Source organism: Periplaneta americana, chromosome 12, assembly GCF_040183065.1.
Source record: "Periplaneta americana isolate PAMFEO1 chromosome 12, P.americana_PAMFEO1_priV1, whole genome shotgun sequence".
Taxonomy (NCBI): Eukaryota; Metazoa; Arthropoda; class Insecta; order Blattodea; family Blattidae; genus Periplaneta; species Periplaneta americana.
The window spans coordinates 167,120,035-167,147,123 of NC_091128.1; the positions used below are offsets into that span (position 1 = coordinate 167,120,035).

At 36.4% G+C, this 27,089-nt stretch overlaps 1 protein-coding gene across 3 annotated transcripts in view; it reads right to left on the reverse strand.

Annotated features, from left to right (window-relative positions):
* Positions 1-1,332: 1,332 nt before the first annotated feature.
* Ntl (Neurotransmitter transporter-like) overlaps positions 1,333-27,089 on the reverse strand; it is a 115,799-nt gene continuing 90,042 nt past the window's right edge. For all 3 annotated transcript variants that reach the window (XM_069842513.1, XM_069842512.1, XM_069842514.1), the window contains 3 exons: positions 25,213-25,313; positions 21,168-21,335; positions 1,333-5,266 (listed from right to left, as the gene is read on the reverse strand). In XM_069842513.1, the coding sequence (XP_069698614.1) occupies positions 5,165-5,266; positions 21,168-21,335; positions 25,213-25,313 (371 nt within the window). In that variant the 3' untranslated portion in view covers positions 1,333-5,164. The remainder of the gene's footprint in view (positions 5,267-21,167; positions 21,336-25,212; positions 25,314-27,089) is intronic.

The following is a 27,089-nucleotide window of genomic DNA, read 5'->3' on the forward strand; positions in this document are numbered from 1 at the left end:
AACAAACATACAGACAGACAGACAGACAGACATACAAACAAAAATTTCAAAAAAGCGATTTTCGGTTTCAGGGTGATTAATTATATATGTTAGGACCAATTATTTTTGGAAAATCGAAAATTACCAGAAAAATTTCGGCTACAGATTTATTATTAGTATAGATTTATTTTTTATTTATTTATTTATTCATTCTGGTGTAGTTAAGGCCATCAGGCCTTCTCTTCCACAACACCAGGAATACAAATACAATAATAGAAATAAACAGAAAAAAAAAAAAATCATAAGTACCATGTTGAAATATTACAAATAAGTGCTCTAGAGTTGTAATGAAAACTACTCCTGCTATCTTCCGACGCCTATGAGAAACTTCTTGCTTAGAATCTAAGAAAGAAGAACGAAATTGAAAAATAATTCTACGGGACCAGTGCCATGACCGACAGGAGCTGGACAGGAACCAATCAACGGATGAGACATGTTATTGCTAGGCTGACAGTTTATAGATTTCATCACAAAGTGTGTAGCACAAACACTTTCCATATGACAAATAACAAGTGTGCTTGTAGATTTTGTGGTACACATTGCAACAAGTACCACCTTCTGAACTATACAGATGTACCAAAACAGTGACACAACTCAGTGCCGAAAACTGAACTATCATCATGCACTCTTGTGCGCATTCTCTATTTATTGTTGTCCACACCTGTGGAGTAACGGTTAGGGCGTCTAGCCGCGAAACCAGGTGGCCCGGGTTCGATTCCCGGTAGGCGCAAGTTACCTGGTTGAGGTTTTTTCCGGGGTTTTCCCTCAACCCAATATGAGCAAATGCTGGGTAACTTTCGGTGTTGGTCCCCGGACTCATTTCACTGGCATTATCACCTTCATCTCATTCAGACGCTAGATAACCTAAGATGTTGATAAAGCGTCGTAAAATAACCTACTAAAATAAAAAAATAAAATCTATTTATTGTTGTAATGAAAATCACTGCCTTCTATGTATGTTACAATTCATGTAAAATTCATATCGTCGCCTGAATGCAAGAACTAGGTAACTTGATTTTTCATATTTTGTGACATCGCCTATTTACTTATTTATTGCACTAAGGAATATGTCTCGTTTTCTTTTGCCTATTTGTTATATTGGAAAATAGATGTCGCTGGTATCGTTCGAACAGTTACCTAGATCCTGGATTACATTTTGTGCGATTTTTGCTATGCTATAAAAGAGGTAACTAAAAAAACGCAAATTTCGAGTTACCTAGTTCTTGCATTCAGGCGACGATATGCAATAGGTAGTATTAATTAATGTACATTATACGAAGCAAAATCACCACATTTGAAATGTACTGAACTTTATTTAAATAATACAAACTTCACTTAACAAAATGAAATAAAAATTATTCCAACTGAACATGAAATATTACAAGTACCTGAATCATTTTTACTCTTTCACATTGAAGTTGATGGTGAAGTTTGTATGTTGGCCAGACTGCTAACATAGTCACCTGTTCATAGTGTAAGGTATGTAAGATTTTTAAAAATATACTATAGAGTGAAAAATACTGTACAATACACGTTTGTGAAGTGCATTACAAAATCTCGGAAACTGAAAGACTCGCTCTACTCGTTTTTCAAACTTTTCCTCGATTTTGTAAAAGACACTTCCCAATTTTGTAAAGGACCAAATCCATAACAGCCTACAGCCTATACGTACCGTATGCAGTGTGGACGACATATGAGAGACGTAAAGATATTTATTTTGTATTGTGACAGGATCTCTCACACGCTAAAGCAGGCATGTCAAAACCCTGCAGATTGTGCACTGGTCTGCGTGCAACCTGCAGTTCCTATTCCCCTACCTGGAGGGAGTGAATCGGCTTGGAGGGGAATGCGACAGGGCTGTACAGTACCTATAGTAGCAGATCAGCTTTTGTTTCAGTAACACAGATCAGTACGGGAGCTCATTGAGCTGTGATTGTGAATGCGTTATGGAAAATAAAGTGAGGAGTCCACAGATATAACGAAGAAGAGAAATCACGAATCATATAACGTAACTGTTATGATGTTTTCCTCAGCCAACAGTAATTATTTTAAAATGAAAGGCTTTCATCATGTCATGTGGACCTAATAGTGATGTGAGAATTTAAATCATATTAGTAAAGTTCTCAAAATATGATATTCGCCAGCTCTTATTTCTTAATTAGTACTCTCACGGCAAGACAAACATGACAATGATGTTGTTTTGGAGTCTGTACTAACACAGCCATCAATGGTTAGACGACTTACAACTTTTATTTGATAAGCTGATAAGTGATGAGAATGTAGTGAGGAATACATGTGAGGCTCTTGAGGTTGTAAGGGAAGGAAGAAAGCAACTATTTGTAAGGCAGAAAAATTTTCTGGAAAAATAATACATTATAGCGAATTTTCCACCTCACGTTACTATATTATCTAATATACTTACGTTAATAAATCTTTAAACTTGACATAAAGAAAATGTCCTCGCTTCACAGCTTGTGAAGTACTCTTTTAACTCAATTTAGTAACGCTCCAAAATTGCTCATACTTGCTCTCAACGTTTTCCAAATAAACTATATATAAATTTAAATTCAAGCTTAATTTATCCAATTTATTAATAATAATGTGAATTTATATTAATATACAGCAAGGAAATGATTCCAGTGTAAAAGCCTCACAAAGTCCTATTGCATGTAATTGGGAGTAAAATATTTTTTTCTTAACATTTGTGCACCAATGGTCCCAATAATGCTTGAGGAACAATGAAAGAGTATTACTTTGAAATAATCAGTACCTACTACGTAAAATGAAATACTGTGTTCGTTTTTTGTTGTTTCGAAATTACTGCAATATTTGTATTTTCTTCAAATACTGTATACAAATCATGTAAATAAATTATTCTTTACAAACGACTGCATTGTGAATTGTAACTGAGTAAGTCTAATGTTTCTTGTGTTACAATTATTGTCAAATATAGACACTGACAATAATTGTGTTTTTTCCTTCTGCTAAGTATGTTTATAATGTCCAAATGTCAATTTAATTGAACACTAGAAGCGCAGAATAGATTCTTGTACATCCCTCCCGCTAAGAACTGGTAAGAGCAACACGTGAATGACGCAATCTGCACAGATCGGGGTTCCGTGGACATACACTGCACTTTCAGTGTCTGATTTCTGACATGCCTGCACTAGAGGATCTCTCGCTCTGTATTTTTGCCCATTGGGCGCTTTACATATTAATTAATTAATTTTGTATTGTAATATACTATTTCCGCCTGGTATTTTCACAATTCTCACAATTTATGTTGTTCCTGCCAAACAGAGGAAAAAAAAAAGATGTCCATGCAAAAAATTGAACATGAAATTGCGATTACCAAATGTTGGTGTAAATACAGTCAGTCAATTTATGGAGAGTCCATTGTGACCATTGCGATCAATGTTTCCTCATGAAGGATAATATGATAACTAGGAGGCGGATGTTGGTGACCTAAAAATCTACTTAAAATGATCATTAAAATGCCCTTAAACGAATGGAAAAATGACATAAAATTAAAAGAAAATGACGTTTAAATATTATTCAAAGTACTCGCACCACAACTTCTTAAAAATTAGTCACCTTGTTTCAGTGACTGTCTTGCAAATCACAGAGAGAGAAGGCAACTTCCTTGAATTTGACTAAGATAACGGAAAAAGGCATGCAACAAAATGAAGTTTTAAGGGAAAACTATAGATTTTAATGAGGGTTTACAATGTGTTTGAATCAGGGGTGGTTCATGTCAGTGCCTTCATTCGCCGTCTCCTCTTTCCACTCTTCACTTTTGTTACCAGATCTTCCAGATGAGGGGGTGTGAATGACAAAACAAATTGTGGGCGCAGCGTGCATTCTTGCAATCTTTGTGTTAAAAATACAGTCTGCTACAGTAAAAATCCCTTCCAAACCATGTTGGGGACACAACATCCTGTCCAGGACACGGTGAAAGTTTCTCCCCTTCCAAACATAAATTCTACAGACACCCTCGTACTGACAAAAGAACAGTAGTGGTCAAAGCCCTAACTTAAAACTAAGCTGTTGTCAAGCATTTTATATTACTTCCGTTGTGTGAAGTGAAGTCTTCAGTGGAATGAGGGATGGACTTTAGAGTCTGTTCCAAACTATAAAACTCAAACTTCACTGTTATTCACTTATTCAGTAGGTAATTACTACTGATCTATTTGCTTAGAAAATGATTTAACAGACCTATCGGTAAAGAAGAAAGTAAAATGCATTCCAAATGATCCAAAAGTTCTTCAAAGTATTGAAAATTACCAAAAAATGCCGAAAAAAAATATAAAAATAACTTATTAGTTAAAAAAATGCAAAATAAGAAATTATGTTTTTATGTTGATATTAACATAGAGAGAATTTCTATATTAACAGGCATCGTCTTAATGTGAAAAATAAGATGACTTTTCAACAACATCTGCTCCCTAGTGATAACTGTTAGCAACAAACTGTGGAGGCATTCTCGACACTCATCTCCAGGGTAACGGTGGTGGCAGTGGCGGTGATGGTATTGGTCCCACAAGAGCAGATGTAGTTGTAGCATTAGAGACTGTAAGGAAGTATTTTTCAGAAAACTTAAGACATAAGAAATGTAAATAGTCAATAATATCAGACTTCTTTTGTAAAAAGGAACGAGAGTTGTGTTTCGTTTTAAAGTGTTGGTGTAGACGTTATATTCTGAGATTTTAAAGTAGTTAAAATATAATTTATCTTTCCTAAATTAAATATTTAATGTGGTCTTGTATGCTACAAAAGTTCCAAGCATTGATTACAAACCATTCTGTGTGTTGAACACTGTATCCTTAATGCTCTTGGTATGCATAAAACATTTTCCATAATTTACACTTTCCCTCAGTTTACACCATTTTTTCAGTCTCATGAAAACTGTATAAGAGGGGTTTGACTGTATCGTCATGAACACAAGTGAAAGCGGTGAAATTCAAAGGCTTAACATTATTTGTGCTGACTACTCCATTGTCAAATGGCTGAAAGTATTCATTGTCTCACTTCTTTTCTCACTGAAATGTATAAAGAAAAAAAGTTCCAGCACTGGTACACTCTTTGCCAGTTGTATCACATACTTTGTGCTTCCAAAGACTGTTGATCATCTGTGATTACATTCTGACAAACAACTCTTCCAGAGAATCCTATTTTCCTCTGAAGCTGGTCCCCAACTGCTACTAGGGTACAGATTCTTCTTGATTCTCTGTGAAAGGAAATCCAGTAATTCTTACAGATTTGTAAGCACGTAACAAAGAAAAACAGCAGAATCCATGAAATGAAATTCACAGATGGCAAAGTTAAATTTTATTTTCTCACTAGCCGTACCCACGCGCTTCGTTGCACTTGTTATAAATAAATATCATTGACTTAAATCTGTTATATTTCCAAATACAGCTTTGTTATTGTTAGTCAATAATTAATTTATTATCAACTAGCCGTACCCGTGTGCTCTGCTGCACCTGTTAGAAATAAATATAAAGTAATTACATAATTAAAATAGGACGTTTGATCCAGGGAATAACTTTTACAACAGCGCAAGATAATCTGCTTCGCTCATTACCCAATTTTTTTTTTTGCATTGCATTTATTGCATATATATTTTATGTATTTTAACACGATTCAATTGAGCATAGTTAAAATTTGAATTATAAAATAATGGATTGCTAAGCTAACGTATTATTACTGCATACTAAATCAATACACTCTCGTTGTTCGTTAATTCTCTGATATTAAAATGAGTGTACATAAATATTATTTTAAGAAATACAAAAAACGAATGTACAAAATAGTCTATCAAATTTTCTGTGCATAAGAAGCTATTTTAATCTTACCTGTCCTCGATTTACTCAGACGTTACTGTAATAACATTATAGCATTATGTCCATCTAGAGAAACTACACTTTCCAATGGTGAAATAATAATTATACAAATCGGTTAATTTAGCTTCTGATATGACTTCATACAAACACAGAAACATTCTCTGTAGGCTAAGTTTAATAGCTTTCGATTGTTAATGTCCAAGGCCCCTTATAGACGAAGTCATTTGTTCTTAATTCATTGCATCATCTTAGATGGCGTTATTTTAATTTTAAAACTCATTTATCTCATTAAATATCAGTCCTATCAAAATTTTGTAAAGAATAAAACTTATCGGAAATCATTTTAAAGAAACTTTTGTTATGTAACATTTTTCACAGAAATCAATAATAAGCGAGATATTTCGATTTATTTAATTCAGGCCCCCTTATAACCCCACTTTTAAATAAAGTATTTTGAATGCCATATAGCCTAAAATCTAAGTTACAACGAACTTAATTTATATTCCAATTTTCATATAAATCGGTTCAGCCATTATCGCGTGAAAAGGTAAGAAACATACAGACAGACATACAAACAAAAATTTCAAAAAATGCGATTTTCGGCTTCAGGGTGGTTAATTATATATGTTAGGACCAATTATTTTTGGAAAATCGAAAATTACAAGAAAAATTTCGGCTACAGATTTATTATTAGTATAGATTATAAATCGTTTGCTTCTGAATTACTTTCAAAGTTGTATTTAGAACTATAAATGTAACTGTTATTACCATGCAATAGTTTCTGGAGTTGTTCGATTAATTATACTTTTAAACTTGATATTATGTTAGACTCAACAGCGTCTGAAATAAAATTAATACATTTGTAAGAATTGAAGGTTGTCACTCTCAACTGGAAAAAGACTTTGTCACCAAACGATACCATTTGAAATAAGGTGTTGTACTGTCCTATATTATTTAAAGCGTCTGTTGATAACGGATGTACTACTCTAAGTACCTACCTAAGTTTCTAATATGTTGTGGGGGATCTTGAATCTCAGGAAGAAAAACTTTTCCAGCAGCGCAACGTATTCAAGACTATTTTACAAACATGTTAAACGGATGCTCCCTAGACCAAATAGTCGTATTTCAATTATGTAATTACTTCATAGTTTCATCTGGTATTGTATGACGTTATGACTGAAATACCTATGTTGTTAATTGTTTTTATAGGTAACATTCGGCCATAACTGACCGAGTATATAAGATCTCGCGCTCAGAGGTGTGGAGTTCGGGGTTTGAGATGGTCCACAAGTCATGCTAAAGATGTTGGTTTGTTAATTATTCAATATGGAGTATTGTGCACTACAAAGAACTGTTACCTATTAAATATACATTACTATAACTCACCCAAATACGTAATTAAGCAATAAAAATATGTACTGTTATGCTACTGAATAATTAATACTTAATATGTGCCGTGTGTACATTTGTAAAATTATTCCATCTCTGGCTTTCATTCTTTCATAAAAAACGCAAAGCAAATCAAACATCAAATTTCAGTAGGGTACCTCCAAATAGCATTAAATTTAACTGCAGTACATATAGCTAATTATTAGTTTCGACAATATATAAAGTTTTCTGTGAGTAAGGTTCTGTTTAGTCCTACCTTATATACATTTTGTGCCCGGTCCTTGATTTACTCATAAGCTTCTGTAATAACATAAAGCCTACGTCCATCTGAAGGAACTACACTTTCCAATGATGGAAGAATTATTTAAATCTATTAAATACACTCAGGGACAAAAAAAACGGACACTTTAATATTTGCTGGTATTTTGCAAAACATTATCTTCTCATACAATATTATGGTAGCCATCTGTTGTTATGGAGACGTGTATACATTGTTGATTGTTTTTTGTTTTATAAACAAGCCATTACAACCAAATATTCCAATTTTGCTTTCGGAGTCTCAGCTATAACAATTTTGTCTCAACCATTTTGTGCTTCATTATCATTATCATTCGTTATTTCTTTATTTTTACATTTTCTGAGTTTAAGTGGGGTTGTAACAACAAGATGCGACCTGAAGATGTGGCTCGAACTGTAGCCCTTTACGATGATGGATGCAGTGTATGTTACATTGCAAATGTTGTGAATATGGCTAGAAGCACAACCCATGATGCCATAAAACGGTATAGAGAGACCCTAGAATATACCAGAAGACCAGGTTCGGGTCGTCCAAGAGCTACAAATCCAAATGAAGACAGGTATATGGTGTTGAGAGTTCTTAGGGAGCGCAACCTGCCAGCTACTAGTGTAGCCCAGCAATTTGTTAACATGCATGGACGCCCAATTTCGGCCAAAACAGTTAGAAGGAGGTTGAAAGCAAGTGGACTGATATCAAGTAGACCTGCAACTGGTCCCAGACTTCTCAGGATGCTTCGAGTTGAACGACTGCGTTTTGCAAAAATGATCACAGGGATTGGAGAAATGGACAGTGGAGCTGTGTTCTGTTCACCGATGAGTACCGTTTCAATCTGTGCTCACCTAATGGACGTGAAAGAGTTTGGAGAAGGAGGGGAGAACGATTTTCACAGTGTTGCATTTCCGAAAATGTGCCGTGTATGGAGGTGGTGGAGTGATGGTTTGGGCAGGAGTGTGTACGGATGCTCGTACAGAGTTGGTTTTTGTTGAAAATGGAAGACTAACAGCTGATAGGTATATAAATGAATGTTTGGCTGATCATGTTGTGCCATTTGGCCAATTTGTAGGCGATAATTTTGTTTTAATGCATGATAATGCATGGCCGCATATTGCCCATGCGGCCGGAGATTATCTCCAAGAAGTGGGAATCCATGTTCTTCCATGGCCAGCAAGGAGTCCAGACATGAACCCAATTGAACACGTGTGGGACATGCTGGGACGGCGTGTTAAGAATAGATGACTGAGACCAGAATCGTTACAAGAGTTGAGGCGAGCACTTGGCGAAGAATGGGAACTTATTCCTCAAGAAGACATTGCTAACCAAACTGAGAGCATGCCAAGACGTATGGATGCAGTTATTCAACCCAGAGGGGATAATACCCGTTACTAAAAAGAGTTTTTAATGTTTAAGGCACCATAAAATGAAAAAACAGTTAGACCAAACGATGCCATAGTTATACGCCCTTTGTAATTTTTTGTAAATTTTCTCATCAGAGATTTTTTTTTTTCAAATGTTGTCGTATAAGGTGCTAAATGAAACATTATTTTGTTTAAATGGGTTTTGTTTCATTTTGAAATAATTGGCAACAAAATACAAGCAACACAACACTCTTTCTTTATAATATAACAATATTTAGTATCACATATCATATCATCCGTACATTAATCCGATTATTGTCCAAGGATTCCAAGGCCACCTTAAATAACTGTAGAGTCATTTGTTTTATCATTATTACTCGTATATTCGTGGCTAACATCGTATATTAATCTCACGTGGCCAGGATATAAAAAGCATTGCTATTTTAAAACAAATATATCTCACCATATGGTAATGCAGAATTCCTGCACAGAAATAGTATGTACTTCGGTACATCATAGACCCTAGTAATATCAGTCCTATCAAAATTTTGCATAGAATAAAAGTTATCGGAAATCGCTTTTAAAGAAACTTTTGTTATGTAACATTTGTCAAAAAAAATTAGTAATAAGCGAGATATTTCGATTTATTTAATTCAGGCCCCCTTATAACCCCCCTTTTAAAAAAAGTATTTTGAATGCAATATAGCCTAAAATCTCAGTTACAACGAACTTAATTTATATTCCAATTTTCATCGAAATCCGTTCAGCCATTATCGCGTGAAAAGGTAACAAACATCCAGACATACAAACAAAAGTTTCAAAAAAGCGATATTCGGTTTCAGGATGATTAATTATATATGTTAACACCAATTATTTTTGGAAAAGCGAAAATTACCAGAAAAATTTCGGTTACAGATTTATTATTAGTATAGATTTGAATCAATTTCGTGTTATACATTTGTGGATACCCTCTCATTTAGGGATAGAAGAGAATGTAAAGGTTGACAACCTACCAATAAAGGAACAGACATTATCCCAGGAAAATCAATATTGGTACAGAACACCGAATCTACAAAAAGACTGATTAAAAAAACAAGACGAAACCCATGTTTCTAGAAGATGCACATCATGTAGCAAACGGGAAGAAGCGAAGGAAATACATGACCTATGGGAACAAAATAAAACCAAGCCAAGAAAAGAATCAACTGCCATATTTAGACTGGCCACTGGACATGACTGCCTGACAACCCCCTCCAGAAGATCAGCATTCTGGGATCTGCCAGCTGTACCACATGCAAAGAAGAAGACTCCATCATGGATGATGCCCACCCAAAGAAGTCTCTCAAACTCAACCCTGACCAAAACCAGAAGAATTTGGTCTATATGTTGGAAGACCAGAAGACTAATGGACTAAATCCAGAGTCTGCCATTGGAAACAACAACAAGAACATTTGCATTACTTTTTCTCTATTGCCTTCAGAGTTTGCTAAGTACTGAACTGTGGTTATAACATTATTTCTGGATTCTGTTGGCTCTTCTCCTGAATTCGCTTTGGTTATCATGCAAATATCTTTGGTTGCTATTCCTTGTAATAGTTTATATGTCAGAAGAACTGACCACAATAACAATTATGGAACCATTATCTGAATTTATGTTTCTGTTTTTCGAAGTCTGCTTTAATATTTTTATTAACTCAATTATGAATAGAGATTGCATTTTATTACATTATTATTATTAGTTATATTTCGATATTATTTTATAACATTATACAGAGCTTCCAGCATCAGACGCTTCCACTCTCCTGGAAAATGCATATGGGGAAGTCCAACCACGATTTCCAATACTCGGGTTATTGAACTGATGTTGAATTTACCGCAAAATACCTTGTTCACGGGTGATCAGTAATAGAGTCCAGGGGAATAACAATCTAAATCTATTGTTTTTAATGAGCTAATGATGGTATCTGTTAGAGAAGGTCAAGTACTATTTTCTAAATGTCATTTCATTGAAGAAAAGTGATCAGAGTTCTAAATATGAGGGGTATAAATTTGAATACATATGGAAGAATGATCGAAGTCCTTGAATTGTATGGAAGAATGATTAAAGTCCTTTAATTTTTGTGAGACAAAACAAGAACATGGTTTATTGACACAGTTTCATGATATCATTAATACTATCCCTAAGTGTATTTCTTAATCAATATTAATTTCAGTGTTTCTCAATTACTGTGTAAATGGGTTTTTAAGCTTCAACACTGAATAACTTTTTTGAAGAAAGAGTGACTTTGATCGTTATTCCCCTGGACCCTTAAATTCTTAATGCAGTCCATGTATCTAAGGTCATCGTAGACTTCAAAATTAAACATGAAATACAGTAGGGAACGACGCGTGTTATTCGTTGAGTACTTTTGTAAATTAGTATAGATCGTAATGTGATTGTAGATTTAAATTTGTAGGAAATTTCCTGGTGTAAACATCCCAGAAACCTCCTAGCCACATATTTTTACAGATGGCTTCAAAATGAATCAATCTGAAGTAGCAGGATCTGGTATATACTGTACACTTTTCTCCCACTATCTAGCAGTCGGCCAAAGTACTATAAATTTTGATGCCGAAATAGAAGTTATAGAAAAATCTCATGTTCAGAATAAATGAATTTCAAAGAGCAGCTTTATTAGTGGATTCAAAATCTGCTATTGCAGCAATAACATCAAAGTATAAAAAAAAATACACAATACGCTGAACAAGTCACAAACTCCAATCACAACTACAGCAACATAGACATTGACATGAAAATACTACACATCCAGCCAAAAAACCAGAAACTTGAAACTTTAAAACAATACGAAATGTTGTTGTTGTTTTCTAATGACAGGCATTTGACAATAAAGTCATTTGACCTCTTGGACTCCAATATTTTTCAAAGATATTGTCATGGTTAGCCACTGATGCACAGATTTTGAGATGTTCTGAATCCATTTCTTGATTTGAGTTGCACAATGGACAGTTAGGAGACTATTGGAATGAAAATGGCAAGTTGTAGCCGATTTAAGTGAACACCATATTTTAACGTTTTGGTGGCTACTTCATTCACACACAACCCCTCAGAATGTCTGGAGGACCACACCTGCTGTTGGTCGACAGGTCCACTGGACCTAGTTGGGAGATCTTGTTGATCACCAGCTTTCCCTCCTTAAGCCACTGGAGGACGATTTTAGTGCCATAGCAGGTCAGCACTAGGAACAGAAAAGTAGGAAGGGTAGGAAGGAAAATGAAATGAACCCCTAGGCCTCGAATGCTCTAATACTGTCGGGGTTGAAGAAAGTAAGAGTTCAGTCAGAGGACTGGATAGGAAAGGGTAAAGAGAGAATTAGGTATTGAATAGAGGAAAATTATACCAAATTCGGTCATTAACTCATCAAGCTGACCAGCGCTAATTGATGAGTAGCCCCTTCCTTTCGTTCAGATTGTAAAATTTTGCTTATAACAGCTGTATCATGGGAAGGTAGGGATGGGACATCGGGTATTTGTCCAGCTTGGTTCCTTAAAGCCTTCAATGGGAAGGATTAATGGCTCTCCCTCCTGTATTCGACAAATACCGTTTTGCAGCCACAATACGAAATGTTGTTGTTGTTGTTGTTGTTGTCTAGTGCCTTGCATCTGGCAATGAAGCCATTAGCAGTCGTGCTTTCCAATACTTTTGAACTGTAGTTTCTTCCGATCTTAATGCTTCACAGTCTTCAAGTGGTCTTCATTCATTTCTGCTGGATCGTTAGACTACACAGGACACATATGGGTGAAGCTGAGATACCTATTCTGTAGAGATGACTTGCTAGACAGTCATGATTTGTCAATAGTCTGAAGGCTGCAACTGCTGTTTTCCTTGGTCTCTGGGGGATTATATCTGGGTTGGAAAGTAGTGTAATCCATTTTTTGTCTTTAGCATTTGATTCTATTTCTTGTAGGTATGAATGAGAAAATTTTGTAGTGATCAAGCGTTTTATTGAGGAATATGAGAAATTAAATTTAGGCTTTTGTTTTATTGTTGTGCCTTTCTTTGCAAGTGTGTCTGCGGTTTCATTCCCCATGACTCCACAGTGTGCTGGAATCCATCGGAGATGGACAATCTTATTAACTTTTTGGAGTTTTGTTAACATTTTGTAGCATTCTCTTATTTTTGTTGACTTCTTTGTAGCATTTGAACATATTCCCTGAATTGCAGCTTTAGAATCTGAAAGAATTACTGTCTTGTTATATTTATTTAAGGGAAGATTTAATAATTGTCGGAGAGCAATGTGTATAGCCTCTATTTCACCATCATAATTTGTTGTGTCTCTGCCAACAGAATGATAAAAGGAAAAATGTGTACATGTAACCCCAGCTCCAGTAAGGTTTTCTGTAGTGGATCCATCGGTATATATGTGTAGCCATTCTTCTGTAGGGTATCTAGTATTGATCGTTTCCAGTGCTAGAAGCTTTTGTATTTCTTTTGATGTGTCTGATTTACTTATTTCCTCTGTTAATTCCAAATGAATACAATACGAAATGTACAAACATACAAAAACACACCCCCAACACATTCTGAACACTCAATTCAATTTCAAAACATACACTATTTTCGACACAATCATGAACCAGAAGATAGCATGGGGCCTTCACTAGGCTTTGGACAGTTAAAAAGTTGACACAGTAAAAATCTTGTGAAGTTAATCAGTGATAAAAAATAACAAAATATTGGAAATACATAAGCTTATCAAACAATTTATAAAAAAAGGAAAGAAGACAGCATTATAGTGGATACCATCGCATGTGAACCTCCTAAGGAATGAAATAGCAGACGAACTGGCGAAGAAAGAAACAATCCTACAACGAAAACGTATTGAATTATCATTCCACGTCCTCAAATCACTTATACAAAGGAAATTTGAGAACAATATATGGCAAAAACAGAAAACCATATCAAAAAATGAACAGATAAGGAGTAGCTGGAAAAAATCCTCACAAGCAGGAAGAAAAGATGTAATAACACTCAACACACACCATGATTGTTGGCAGACCATATGCCCAAAATTAACATCAAGGAGTCAACAGCATGTATCATCTGTAAAAACTCAACCTCCACTATGAACACAGATCTACTCCAACACACAGCAACAGAATGACACAAAAGGATAGAATCCAATTTACCAGCAATCTACTGAGATGCAAGAAAGAATCACATCTAATGAACACCATTGGAATTTAAAAATATAGTCCCAAGCATAGGCCTACAAGCAAAGTAAATGATAGACAAACTTCATAGGAAGTTTCTAGGGTAATCATTATTATAATCAACTCACTCATTGTTATAGATTAAAAACATTTTATGAGAAAACAAAATTATTAATATAAAATGCATATGTTATGCCCCGCTAATTTAAGGGATAAATTACGGTGGTCAAACATAGCAACTGTCATGAATTTCATAGCAAGTTTTACTGACAGCACCATGTATATGCAAGTCCTTGACGAACTGTACGCGTTTGCAAATAAGACACGAACATGTGGACTTGCGTTGTCAAGCAGAAAGCGATGTCAGCGTTTCCCACCTTTATCTTCCACGTGCTAGGACGCGTGCGTGATTATACCTGGTAAGGTTTATCTTGTCTCAGTAGCAATAAAACCAAGTCCCTTCAAATGAGGGTGGAAATTATAGGAGGGTTGTAAATTTTCAGTATTCCTTTCAAAACCTTGTTATTGTGCAGGCTACCGGAACTCAATTTCTTGAAAGACAAGCTCAGTGACGGAACTACACAGTACAAGCAGAGATATTTTGTAATTTTATTTTGTGCTACAGAATGTATCAACTGGTCCCTTCCGCCACTGGATGGATGGACGGCACTGCTCCATTCCCCCATCGCCATAACAACACAGACGAAGTAAGACGTATCTCCTTTCTCTCTCTTTTCACAGTGAGACAAGATACATCACACAGACTCTAGATTGTTCCATAGCCCTCTCTTGCTTTGAGACCCATATTGAAACCAGCCGATGGCGGGAAAACCCATGATTTTCCTGTATGTTAAATTAACGCAAATCCAGCGTTTGCATTGAGAGTAAGACTGGCGTATACGAGGTACATCTCAGTAGTAGTCATGCTTTTTCTCGCGGCCTGGATAGCGTCATGACGCGACCGAACTCATAAATACCAAAGGCCTCCGCGGGCGTGGCCCTTCCCCTTTTTCGAGTGCTCGCTTCGAACAGATCAGTCAGTTTTATGGCCGCAAGATAAAAGAGAACGAGAAGCATGTAAGTCAACCAATCGAAGCCAGGACCGTGGCGTCCGCCATCGTCAACACTACTTTCGTCTCATGTACTGTAAGTTATAATATTCCATCATATACCAATTGCTACTAATGTCGAGAGAGATATACTAAATTCTACTAGTGTCAGAGTAATATACCACATAGAATATGAGGAAATATCAGTACTTGAAACTCAGTGAACTGTGTATATTTCAAAGTTCTACTTTGAACGCATTTAAGCCACAATGGATTTACCGAGGTTTTTGAATGGTACTACCTCACGAGATATTTTGATGGACAATATTATTATCAGTATTCGGGAATCCAAGCCGAATGGCACCTAACAAATGCCTTTGTAGGTAAATTCTTTAAATGATTTTGCATTGTTTCCGAAGTTTGTTTGACTAATTGCACCTTACATAACCAAGTTAAGGCACTGAAGTTTCCATATTATTTCATTGTTTAATCAACTGCATTCAAATATAACCCATGATTTATTTTACAATTTTGCTTTCATTTAAACTCATATAACTGAGTTGGTATACCAAGTAGGTATATCCTAGATTCTCTTTTATTGGTTAAGTAAAGTAGAATCAAGTAAAGTAACAAGAAATATACATAACTAACTAGACCTGTTAAACATTTTGCAACTATTCATAACATAGCTAAATAGCTAAATGTGTAACTCATGTATATAAGAAAGTTTTACAATATATTATAGTATAACCAGTGAAGTGACTTATTTGATTTGATTAACCTAATATTCTTCGAGCCTGTTCTTGAATACGCAGTACCTAATGAATTTAAATACTATTATAGTCACAATCATGCCATGGTATGAAAGAAAAATTTCACAACCTCAAGCAGGAATCGAACCTGCGACTTCCTGTTCTCCGGTCAGGCGCTCTACCACTGAGCTATCGAGTTTGTCTCACGCCAAAGGCTTGGAATTATCCCTTCATACTGGCGACTCTGTTATAGAGTACTGTCCATAGCGTCTGATCTAGTCAGCACTGCTTATGGGTTGAAAGAAACTTTTACAAATGTAATCTTCATCTTATGATGTTTGGTGACGTATGCATGTCCGTTGATGTGACAAATTAATGAATTTAAATACTATTATAGTCGCAATCATGCCATGGTATGAAAGAAAAATTTCACAACCTCGAGCAGGAATCGAACCTGCGACTTCCTGTTCTCCGGTCAGGCGCTCTACCACTGAGCTATCGAGTTTGTCTCACGCCAAAGGCTTGGAATTATCCCTTCATACTGGCGACTCTGTTATAGAGTACTGTCCATAGCGTCTGATCTAGTCAGCACTGCTTATGGGTTGAAAGAAACTTTTACAAATGTAATCTTCATCTTACGATGTTTGGTGACGTATGCATGTCCGTTGATGTGACAAATTAATGAATTTAAATACTATTATAGTCGCAATCATGCCATGGTATGAAAGAAAAATTTCACAACCTCGAGCAGGAATCGAACCTGCGACTTCCTGTTCTCCGGTCAGGCGCTCTACCACTGAGCTATCGAGTTCGTCTCACGCCAAAGGCTTGAAATTATCCTTTCATACTGGCGACTCTGTTATAGAGTACTGTCCATAGCGTCTGATCTAGTCAGCACTGCTTATGGGTTGAAAGAAACTTTACAAATGTAATCTTCATCTTACGCAGTACCTAGTTAAGATAATAGCTCGACCATTACCATCCTGAAATATCCTGACGTAAACTATAACAAACTGGTGTCAGAAATACCTTGACAACAGTAATGCTCGGTAGGGGAGAACCACAACATAATAATTTGGTGTCAGAATTTAATCATAACATAACCGTGACCCATAGCATCGGCCACAACAAACTTGTGCCCAACAACAAACAGGCACAAACATACATTTTATCTTTACTCGCTCACATAAGAGACCATGTTTAATTTCTCTGCTTGTGTTTGTTGTTTGGGTCATAGTTCAGAGATTTAGTACAGAACATAGAATTTCCATTTGCCATAACTTTAAAACAGAACATGAATCACATGCTCAGTGTAGTAGAGAATTTCAAGAATGTAGGATCGATCCACTGCTGAACAGCACGCCAATTCAAGTCTAATTTCCTCCACCCGCACATTGCAACAGTGTGTCTTCATTGAAGGTAAAAAATCTAAGCTCACAAATGTTGTTGTTGTTTTCTAATGCCAGGCGTTTGACAATAAAGTCATTTGACCTCTTGCACTCCAATATTTTTCAAAGATATTATCATGACCAGCCACTGAAGCACACATTTTGAGATGTTCCGAATCCATTTCTTGGTTTGAGTTGCACAATGGGCAGTTAGGGAACTGATATATTCCAATTCTATGCAGGTGTTTCGCCAAACAATCATGGCCTGTTGCCAATCTAAATGCAGCTACAGACGATTTTCGTGGTAAATCGGGAATTAACTGTGCATTTTGATGCAACGAGTTCCATTTTTTCCCTTGGGATTGAGTTATCAAATTTTGTTTGTTGAAGTCTAAGTATGTAGATTTAATAAATCTCTTCACAGAGTAATACGTAGATTTAGTAACAGGTCTGTAAGTAGCAGTGCTGCCCTTCTTTGCTAAAGCATCCGCATTCTCGTTTCCCAGGATTCCACAATGGGATGGTATCCATTGAAATACAATTCTTTTATTGAGTGATATTAATTGAGAGAGAGTTTTAGTTATTTCTGCTGTTTGAGATGAAGGTGTGTGTTTAGAGATGATTGATAGAATAGCTGCTTTGGAGTCTGACAATATAACTGCATTCCTAAATTTATTAATGTGGCATAGAAGATTCCTGAAACATTCACTTATTGCAATGATTTCACCATCAAAACTTGTTGTTCCATATCCAAGAGATCTATAAAGTGAGAAGAGACAGCACGTAACACCTGCACCGGCACTTGTTCTTTGGAGATCAAGGATCCGTCGGTGTATAAATGAAGCCAGTTTTGTGGAGGGTACCTAATATTAATTGTCTCTAAAGACAATTGTTTCAGTATTTCAGTGTTTACTTCTGATTTCAGTATTTCTTCTGTTAAAATTAGATTATATTCTATATTTAACAGAGTTAAAGGGTTTGGTTTAATTTGTAAGTTTTCTTTTAAATTCGGGATATTGATTTTCTGTTTTAATTCTTGAACAATGGATATGAAACTTTTTTGAGTTTTCAATCTACAGAGAGGACTGTATGAATGCCAATTGTTTCCTGGTAAGTTTTTCATATTGAATCAGTGCTTTTTCTTCTATTGTCATTTTGATGCCGTTAATATTAGTGAGGAATCTCATAGAATCTATTGGCGTTGTTTTGATTCCACCAGCAATGAGTCTGAGAGCCTGGTTTTGAACATATTCTATGTCGTTTATGAAAGGTGAAGTAATTAAAATTTCTCCGCAGTATGTCAGCACTGGCTGTATAAACATTTTGTATGTAGTGTTCAAAGTATTCCTAGAGCGTCCCCATTTCTTTCCTGCTAGTCTTTTTAGAAGGGAGAATCTTTTACGAGCTTTTTCAGAAATGTATTTCAAATGGTTGCTCCATGTTAACATACAAAGCTCACAAATGTAAAATATGGTGTTCCTCAAGGATCAGCGCTGGGTCCTATTCTGCTTTAAATAATGGTTAAAGATTTGATGTGCAATATTTCTTCTTTTTCTATGGTGTTTCCTGATGATGCCACTTTTTTTTGACACGTCATAGTGATATCAATGAATTGAAAACTCTTACTAATTGAGTTTTTACAAAAGCCAAGAAATGGTTTAGTTCAAATAAATTTCTTCTTAACGAAACTAAAACTGCATCTCTTTTATTTAGTAGTACAGCCATGGATAATGACAACTACTTTAAACTCCTCGGTATTACTGTTGACAGCACACTAACCTGGGCAGACCATACTGATTTTGTTTGCAAAAAATTGCGAAGAATAATATTTCTTCTAAGAAATTTTAAAATGTATGTTTCTAAGAAGTACATTAGATTTGTCTACTTTTCTTATTTTAATAGCATGCTTTCTTAAGGACTACTTTTATGAGGTAACAGTACTCATATTCGTAAGGACAAAAAAAGAAGCAATTAGAATTATAACGAATTCATCAACGAAAGCACACTGTAGACTATTATTTGTGAATGAAAAAATAATGATTGTAACATCACAGTATATTTATCAAGCTCTAAATTCTGTCAAAGATAATTCACACATTTTAACACATAGGAATGATGTACACCTATACAATACCAGAAATCGTAACTTTTATGATCTACCTAAATGTAGGCTAATCAAATAATGAATAATTATTTTATTATGTCTTTAAAAATTGCAAATAAATTTCCTTCTTGCGTTTCCAATCTTGAAAGGAGGTTTTCTAACAGATTCGTCTCTGATTGCTTGATGAAGAACCTTTTTATGATATTAATGAATTTTTCAATGCTAATGTTGCTTAGTGTTTCTTTTATGTCCTCTGCTTCTTATTTTATATTTTATTACATGTATTCTATTTATTGGCTTTGTCTATTGCACATATTTGTGCTCACTAACTGTAAAGATATTCAATAAATTCAAACCACTAGATGATGTCACCTATTCCAACTCAAGGTCACATTGGATACATTGATCCTTCGTCTGTTGATCTCCATTCACTTCGTTGGAATATGTCACTTACTTACTTACAAATGGCTTTTAAGGAACCCACAGGTTCACTGCCGCCCTCATTTAAGCCTGCCATCAGTCCCTAGCCTGTGCAAGATTAATCCAGTCTCTATCATCATATCCCACCTCCCTCAAATCCATTTTAATATTATCCTTCCATCTAAGTTTCGGCCTCCCCAAAGGTCTTTTCCCTCCGGTCTCCCAACTAACACTCTATATGCATTTCTGGATTCGCCCATACATGCTACATGCCCTGCCCATCTCAAACGTCTGGATTTAATGTTCCTAATTATGTCAGGTGAAGAAAACAATGTATGCAGTTCTGCGTTATGTAACTTCCTCCATTCTCCTGTAACTTCATCCCTCTTAGTCCCAAATATTTTCCTAAGAATCTTATTCTCAAACACCCTTAATCTCTGTTCCTCTCTCAAAGTGAGAGTCCAAGTTTCACAACCATACAGAACAACCGGTAATAAAACTGTTTTATAAATTTTAACTTTCAGATTTTTCGACAGCAGACTAGATGACAAAAGCTTCTCAACCAAATAATAACAGGCATTTCCCATATTTATTCTGCATTTAATTTCCTCCCGAGTGTCATTTATATTTGTTACTGTTGCTCCAAGATATTTGAATTTTTCAACCTCTTCGAAGGATAAATTTCCAATTTTTATGTTTCCATATCGTACGAGACATAATTATATACTTTGTCTTTTCGGGATTTACTTCCAAACCTATTGTTTTACTTGCTTCAAGTAAAATTCCCATGTTTTCCCTAATCGTTTGTGAATTTTCTCTTAACTTATTCACGTCATCCGCATAGACAAGAAGCTGATGTAACCCGTTCAATTCCAAACTCTGTCTGTTATTCTGAACTTTCCTAATGGCATATTCTAGAGCGAAGTTAAAAAGTAAAGGTGATAGTGCATCTCCTTGCTTTAGCCCGCAGTGAATTGGAAAAGCATCAGATAGAAACTGACCTATACGGACTCTGTCGTCATATAGTTTAGAAATTATAGGCACGACAAAACTCGTCTGAAAATGTGTCAGTCGACTTTCTGAAATGGCACCCTAGTACAGGACCGCACTTATAAACATATTCATGTCAAAAAACTATCACAAATAAACACACAAATATCAATGTTACTCACTTGGTATAAAGACCCACGTGATCTTGCAATCATGACGATCATACCCATTGGTATGCAGAGCATGGAGATGATTGCAGAAAACTTATAAATGTGTTCATGTCAAAAAGACTACCACAACCAAATAAAAACAAATACCAATGTTACTCACTTGGTACAAAGATCCACGTGATCTTGCAGTCATGACAACCACACCCATTGGTATGCAGAGCATGGAGATGATTGCAGAAAACCAGCCCAAGGCAAGCGCCCAGTCTGGGTAGCTTTTTCCATTATACGTGACTGGAGTGTTGAAAGCAACTGTGGTGATGAAGATGAACTGCAATAAAAGAAAATCACTTATTTAATTCCCTAATATAAAGATCAATATAAACCATCCAATATTTCTGCTACTTTTAATAACAGCAAAATTAATTACATCCAACTACAGAGTGGCACACAAAATATCATAAAAATTTTAATATACACAATAGTCCATAACATAGAATGTAGGCTTTCACGGCAGACGTCATTAGGATTAGTATTCTCCAGGCTAGAGGACCGTGGTCTGTTGGTAATGTAACCAAACATTTATCCACTACTCCAGTGCGCATTATCAGTGGCGTGGTACATGGGAGCGGAGAAATCTGCTGAATGTACCAAGGATGATACACTCAGTGGATTTCTCTGCCTCCGTGTACCACGCCACTGATGATGTCCACTGGAGTAGTGGACGAAACGTTTGGCTGCATTACCAATAGACCACGGTCCTCTAGCCCAGAGAATACCAATCCTAAGTCTATAACAGTTGGTATTAAAGTACTCAATGGAATGTGCATGGCTAGCCAGTATGCAAGACATGTTCATTTTGTCCATCTTTGAGACGAACCCTCATTTTTGTGACCACTTTATGACACATTTCCTGTCAAACCTTGGAAAAAAGTCAGAATGGCTGCTCACAGTTGCAATACATGCTATGATTTCTTGCAGTAGATTTTCCCCTTCAGTTATCCCCAAAAAAAGAAACCACAGGGATTAATATCGTGGCTCTGTGATGGTTCCATTTTGCACATCTGCATGGAGTAACTGTTCTCTGAAGATAACAATGGAGAACAATGTGAGATATATACCCAACTCAGTAGAAGCAGTTCTGGTAGATTTAGTGGGACTTCAAGACAAAGCCACCAGCCTCAATATTCTCTGGTGTATGGACTGTGGTGACACAGAGTATTTTTTCTCCAAAACGTTGCAATCAGTTTCAAAGATAGCAGGCAGTCTATTCACTGTCTGCAGGGAGACCATCATGTATCAAAATAAACACGAAAACGTTCCTAAGTTCGGATTACACTCTTTGTTTTGCGTAAAATAACACAATTTTCACATTCTGTTAGCGTCAACCACCCCTTATACTCCTGTCTCACAAACTGAAGCAGATGGTGCCACTCATTTGTAACATCGAGTGCTGCCATATACCGAACCATGCATGAACAAAGGAAACTCGTCACAAAACTTGAAAGCTCTGAATCCAAAATTAATAATTTTACTATACGTTTTCAGTGTATGATATATTGTGCACTATCCTGTACTTCAAGAATATAATTTATAATAAATTAGGTACTGTATCTTACATTTTTTTGGGGATTATATAGAAATGTCTTTTTGAGTAATGTAGAAAACGAAATTATATCTTCTTATTTATAACTTGACAACTTCAAGTGAAACCCCGTAAAACACGCCAAATTCTGGAATCTCTCTCTTTCTTTCTTCTCTCTCCCTTGCCTAGCATCATTCAGTCATCAATCCCCCGAAAGTATCTGAGAGGGTGTGTGTGGGCATCGCGACCAATAGAAGAACCACTCTCCAGTATTACCACAATAACGGATTCTTCATTTTTGCCTCGACTGTCGGCTAGGAAGGTTCCATTATGCTAGCATTGCAGGCAACTAGTCAACCTTTTAATGCTTTTGTTAGCAGGTTTGACAAACTGTGAGTGGACCTGCAAGTACAATACAACTGTGATCACAACGTTGCCGATTTCAGTCTAGCAGATTGTGAGTTGTGTTGCGTCCGTGCGTGCATATATAAAGGTTCCTAAGCTGCAGTATTATCAAATATTTAATTCACATCTATGGAGACAGGCAAGAATAAAGTTGTACATAGTGAAGGAAGAAGTATTGTTACCAAGGTAATTGAGTTTTTTGATGCTGAGAAGAACAGGAATTCATTTAATTTGCCACTGTGTCAAGCAACAAAACGAGCTGCAACAGCAGCTGGAAAATCGGAATCATTCTTTAAAAAAATTAGAAGAGAAACGAAAGTAGCCGACAATAACCAAACCAAATTATCCACATCGGGTAAAAACCGAAAAGTGAGCAAACAAATCATACTGGATGACATGGATAGGTGCATTATAAGGAGAAAAATACAAGAGTACTACACACTAAAAATGAAGTACCTACATTAAAGAAACTCCGCACTACACTGCAAGATGAAATAGGTTATAAGGGTAGTCGAGAGCACCTCAGATGACTATTGCATTCTATTGGCTTCAAATTTAGAAAGTGTCAGAATAAAAGAAAAATGCTAATGAAAAGGAATGACATCATTTTTAAGAGATCGCTTCATTCTGGTAAGAAGAATAGGTCATTAAATTTCTGAGTAGCTTTCATAAAAAATAATAATAATAATAATAATAATAATAATAATAATAATCTTATGTATCCCTGTTACTAAATGTGGCAACACTAAGTTCATAGTGCTCTGTCCTTCCTCCCGTGCTTTCTCACTTGCTTACCCCAAGACAGCCAGCGTTCACGTAGTAACTCGGTCAGGGTTTCAGTTCGATTTGTCAACTTATAGGTACAAAATAAATGATTTCATTTATATATGTCTTTTATATAATTATTCTATGAAATTGATTACAATCCCGAATAGCAATGGCAATATGAATTGTGAAATGCTTAAAAAGTGTAATGGGATAGTACCTATGTGTTACGAAGTTGTTACCTATGAAGTCTCTTGGTTCTTAAAGATTCAATCGCTCTCCAAATAAATCACCTGAGATGATAAACATGTTTAATGTGTTCTCATTGTGTAGTATCAGCCTCCCTTTTCTTTCCTTTTGCTCTTTCCTATCCAGCCTCCCTTGGCTAACTCTTGTTCTTTTCAACTCTGATGATATTAGAGCATTCGAGGCCTCGGAGATCATTTCCTCTATCCTTTTGCTCTATATCTATCAATACTTAATAAACCCTCGTAGGTATTCATCTAGCTTCAATCCTTTACATTGAGTTAATAAAAAATAAAATAATTGAATCCGCATTTTGATACAACTATGGAAATATGCAAATACATAGGTTAAAGCACTCCCCTGTTTTATATTATGGTGTATATAGACCTGACTTTGTCTAATGTGGGTATGTGCTATCTAACAACAATAAAATATTCTATTCACATACAGTAAAATCCCATTTTAACGTTGTCATTTTTCAGGAACAATCTGCTAAGTTCCAGCGAAATTAATATAAGAATAATGTAATCAATTCTCGCATTTAAGGAAAATCCCACTTAAGGATTATTTTTCAAGTGAATTTTGTGATAGCAAAGACCGAAATATTGACTTGACTTTCAATAATCAATAGGCTAGTGCTGACATATTGGACAGTGCATCTCAATCACATAATACGGCACCATGCGGCAGTGTTATTCCTTATCATTCTTTATGGTTTTGCTTTGTGTTGCTTTCTCGAGTGGTTGCTTTGCTTGCTTTGTTCTCGCGGTTGTATGAATCCTGTTCCCAAGTTCTTTTGTCAGTATGTGCTGTTTATGCATCATTAAAACAAACAAAAGAAATTAACTACCGGATAGAAAATGAAAATAATAAGGGATGTCAAGGCTAATTCTCAAATAACACTATCACATGTGGCAAAAAAGTATGGTTTGCCAACTACTTCATTATGGCGAATAATGAAGAATAAAGAAGAAATTTTCAGTGCCAAGTTTCAGTGTGATTCGGGTTCAACCAAATGGTTTGCTGCAATTCGAAGGTTATTTTCAATGATTTATATAACTTTTCGTTCAGTGTGTAGTGCGGCTAAGTATCGAAGTTTCACCTGCAAGATCTATAAAAATGTTATTATCGTGCTTGTCTGACTCCATGTTTGAGAGTTCTAAAGATGCCACAACTTAACATGAATTGTTCCAAACACATCACTTACCACTAATATCGTAGGGGTCACATATTTCCAGGTCACTTTCCACCATGTGTGAATTCTCTCTTCAATCATGAATTCCAGGTCACGAATAAACGAGGTACAGCCTTAAAAGAAAGATGTATTTTAATATCGCTACAATAAAAACAAAGGTTAAACTGTAACAGGCAATCTGTATGTGTATGAGTCTTCAAATCTACGAGGCGCATCCAGAAAGTAAGTTTCCCTATTTTTTAAAAAAAAAAAGAACACACACTTTCAGGAAAACATTTATTGGCAACAGGTACAGCAATGTTTCAGCTATTTTTCAACATAGCCATCATCAGAATTGAGACACTTGTCATATCGTGGGATCAACTTTTGTATCCCTCTGTCGTAGAACTCTGCCACCTGTGAATGGAACCAGCGTGTGACAGACGTCTTCAGCTCTTCGTCGTTGCCAAAACGCTCACCGGAGGACAGGAATTTCTTGAGGTGCAAGAAAACGTGAAAATCGCTGGGAGCAAGATTAGGACTGTAGGGTGGATGATCAAACAACTCCCAGCCAAATTCCGTCAAAACAGCTGCTGTGCGCCGAGCCGTATGTGGACGAGCATTGTCATGGAGGAGCACAACACCTGCAGTAAGCATTCCACGCCTCTTGTTTTGAATGGCACGTCGCAATTTTCGCAGTGTTTCACAGTAACGGTCAGCGTTCACTGTTTCACCTCTTGGAAGGAAGTCAATGAGCAGAATGCCCTTCCTGTCCCAGAACACCGTGCACATCACTTTCCGTACCGACAGCGTCTGTTTGAATTTCGTCTAGACCGGAGATCCACTATGCCGCCAATGCATTGACTGCTGCTTGGTTTCCAGGGTGAAGTGCAAAATTCAAGTCTCATCGCCCGTGACGATCCTGTCGAGGAACTCGTAGCCGTCATCATGATACCGTTGCAGAAATGTCAGTGCTGCTCCTAAACGTTGCATTTTGTGTTCGGGTGTCAGGTTTTTCGGCACCCACCTGGCACACACTTTTTTGAACAGCAGGTGCTTAGTGACAATCTCATGCAACAAGGATCGCGATATCTGCGGAAAATGGCTGCTCAGCTCCGTAATCGTGAAGCGACAGTTCTCCATGATGCACTGCCGCACCAGCTCAACACGATCATCATTGATGAGGAACGGTCGCCCACTGCACTCTTCATCATGGACACTTTGATGACCTTCGGAAAACTGCCTACACCAGCGACGCATCATCTGCTTACTCATGATGTTCGGCCCACAGACCTGACAGAGCTGCCGATGAATTTCAATTGGCGCAATGCTTTGTGCATTAAAGAACTTTATCACCGACCGAACCTCGCAGGCGGCGGGAGAAGGAATAAGAGCTTCCATTTCGGACCACTGCTGCCACGCTACTGGCACCAGGCGGGACCTGCCCGGCTGGCATATGATTGATATGTCATAGATCTGTTACACATGCGCAATTGACATGGCTAATTACGCTTACCTTCAAGGGGAAAAAATCGGGAAACTTACTTTCTGGATGCGCCTCGTATGTTTGAAATATTTCTGTTTTTCGTAAATAAATTTCATTTAATCACAAGTTGCTATGGACAATAAAGGAAATAAGAGGAAATGATATATACAAAGGAATCTTTTACATGCTGCAAATCATGGGGCAAAGTGCTTTACTAAATCATCTGATGGAAATCACTATTAGAGTTATTTCTGCCTGAAACTTCAACAATCTCGTCAGGTTTAAGTCTGTATTATCTAAGTCTAGAGACAGCCACTAGACCACAGAGGGCAACACATAAATCTTGCCCACCCTTTGTCAATGGCAATGCCAACTTGCTGGACTAAGGGAAGCTGCTGTCTACTGCGAAGGGTCACCAAATAAG